Raw genomic sequence first — 2,213 nt, 5'->3', positions numbered from 1 at the left:
TATAGTCTAGTCTATAGTCTAGTCTATAGTCTAGTCTATAGTCTAGTCTATAGTCTAGTCTATAGTCTAGTCTATAGTCTAGTCTATAGTCTAGTCTATAGACTATACATGAATAGATTAAAATTAAAAACTATTTATTTATAACAATATTTTAAATAAAATTAATTTTACATACAGCGCCCGGTGTTTTGGTTTTTCACATTTCAACAATTAATTTTTATACTTAAATAATTTATAACAGGTTTTTTTTGCTATTATTAAATTTATTAGTGTAATGAACTATTAAACTAAAAAAAGTGCATTTATTTAATATTAAAATAACAACAACAAAAATTTTATGAAAATTAACAATTATTTTTATTTGGACACATTGAAACTTCATTGTTCTACAACAATTGCAACTATTAATCATGTAGCTGTTGAGGCAGCTGGTGTTGGGTGGACTCATGGCTGATGTCAACCAAAAATTTATGGTTGATATTGTTTTTTATTATAGACATTTTTTTCAAGTATTTTACAAATTAAATAATAATTAGCATAAAAAAGAAACAATTTTAACAAAAGTATTAACATGATACAAATACAATTATTCGAAGTTCATTTACATTTGAGTAGACAAATTAATTCATCTAATTAGTTGTAAATAACGTCATAATTAAATAAATTTATACATTTTAAATTACTGGTAGCACAATATATAAACAATTGTTGCAGTACAATTAGTAGCAGCTGTAGTAGGTGCTGCTAAATTGGCAACAATCTAAAAGCCTCAGGTGTGGTTGTTTATCCATATAAAAGACCACAATTATTTCAACATTTGGTTAGCAATACTAGTGAGTTTATAATAAATATGTTCATCAACAATATAAATTGTTTTTATTAACAACAAATATTACCACAATTGCAATGTTTATAAAACATAAAATTTTCATAATGAGCCCATTAAACTCCATCCTTAAATCACAAATTGGAACCTCCCTCCACTCCCAGAACATATTTATAGTACAACTTGTTATATTGCTCTAGGAAAACAAAAGTCAATATCGTATGTGGTGTAATACGAGCAAAATAGGGTGTAAAACCTTTCCACAAAGCCAACATTCCTTCTTTTCTAGAAATTTTCAACAAAACATCTAACGTTCCGGAGTATTCCGGCTTAGCTCCCACAGGAGTTTTCATATTTTGTATTCTAGTCTTAGCAATATCAAGTGGCATTGAGGCCACTGAAGTTAAAAGTCCCGAACAAAAACTTGCTGCCACATGTAAACCAAAACCCTGTGGCATTTGACAAGGGCCTTGATGTAGAAAATTTTTAACTTGACTATACGATGCCAATTGACACATATTTACTACCATGGCTCTGCCCACAGTGGGTAGGCAACCACGCCATAAACCCGCAAAACCTTCTTCCTTGAGTATTCGCCACAAAGCATCGATTACATTTTTATAGTTTCTTCTCTCTTTCTCTGATAATTTGCCATCGGTTACCATGCGTATTAAGGCCACCTCTGCGGGATTGCCTACAAAAGCACCTGCAGCTCCAGCCATTATACCCATAGACATACTGGCCGCTACAGTAGGGACTTGCTGACTGTTTCTTTTATAGACATCAATTAAAATTTGATAAACTCCCATTCGTGTAGTAGTATAGGTGGCCTGTCTTAATAAACCTGCTCCCAGACCTTGCCAACACTTTAATACACCCTCATTTTTTACCACTTTCAAAAGACAATCTAAAGAATTCTTATATTCTCTAGCTTTACCACCCACTCCAGCCATTTGCATGCGTGTTTTAACTAAATCCATGGGTTGTACAAAACAAGTTGCTGTCATGCCAGCACCACCACCTACAACGAATTTCACATAATTGGGCATCTTTTTTGAATCAGCCATGATTTGAAATTAGGTTTACAACAGGAAATTGGAAGACAATTAATTTTTTTACCGAAATTATAATATTGTTTATTTAATTTTAGTTTTATTTAAATAAGTGTTATAAATTGATAAATTTTTTAGTTTTAATTATATGCCAGGGATTAAAATTAAAGCTTTAAGTTATTAGAACTGAACTAGAATTGAACTGAACTAGAATTGAACTGAACTACAACTGAACTAGAACTGAACTGGAACTGAACTAGAACTGAACTAGAACTGAACTAGAACTGAACTAGAACTGAACTAGAACTGAACTAGAACTGAACTAGAACTGAACT

General features: G+C 31.5%; 1 protein-coding gene across 1 annotated transcript; it reads right to left on the bottom strand.

Annotated features, from left to right (window-relative positions):
• Positions 1-340: 340 nt before the first annotated feature.
• LOC124421114 (mitochondrial 2-oxoglutarate/malate carrier protein-like) lies at positions 341-1,970 on the bottom strand. The gene is made up of 2 exons (XM_046955924.1): positions 897-1,970; positions 341-830 (listed from the first exon to the last, which is right to left on the bottom strand). Exon 1 carries the CDS (start codon positions 1,891-1,893, stop codon positions 961-963), a length of 933 nt encoding a protein of 310 aa, XP_046811880.1. The 5' UTR covers positions 1,894-1,970; the 3' UTR covers positions 341-830; positions 897-960.
• Positions 1,971-2,213: the final 243 nt, after the last annotated feature.

Source organism: Lucilia cuprina, unplaced genomic scaffold, assembly GCF_022045245.1.
Source record: "Lucilia cuprina isolate Lc7/37 unplaced genomic scaffold, ASM2204524v1 Scaffold_1830, whole genome shotgun sequence".
Classification (NCBI taxonomy): Eukaryota; Metazoa; Arthropoda; class Insecta; order Diptera; family Calliphoridae; genus Lucilia; species Lucilia cuprina.
The sequence above is the reverse complement of the archived record's forward strand: the minus strand, read 5'-3'. Positions and strand labels throughout refer to the sequence as shown.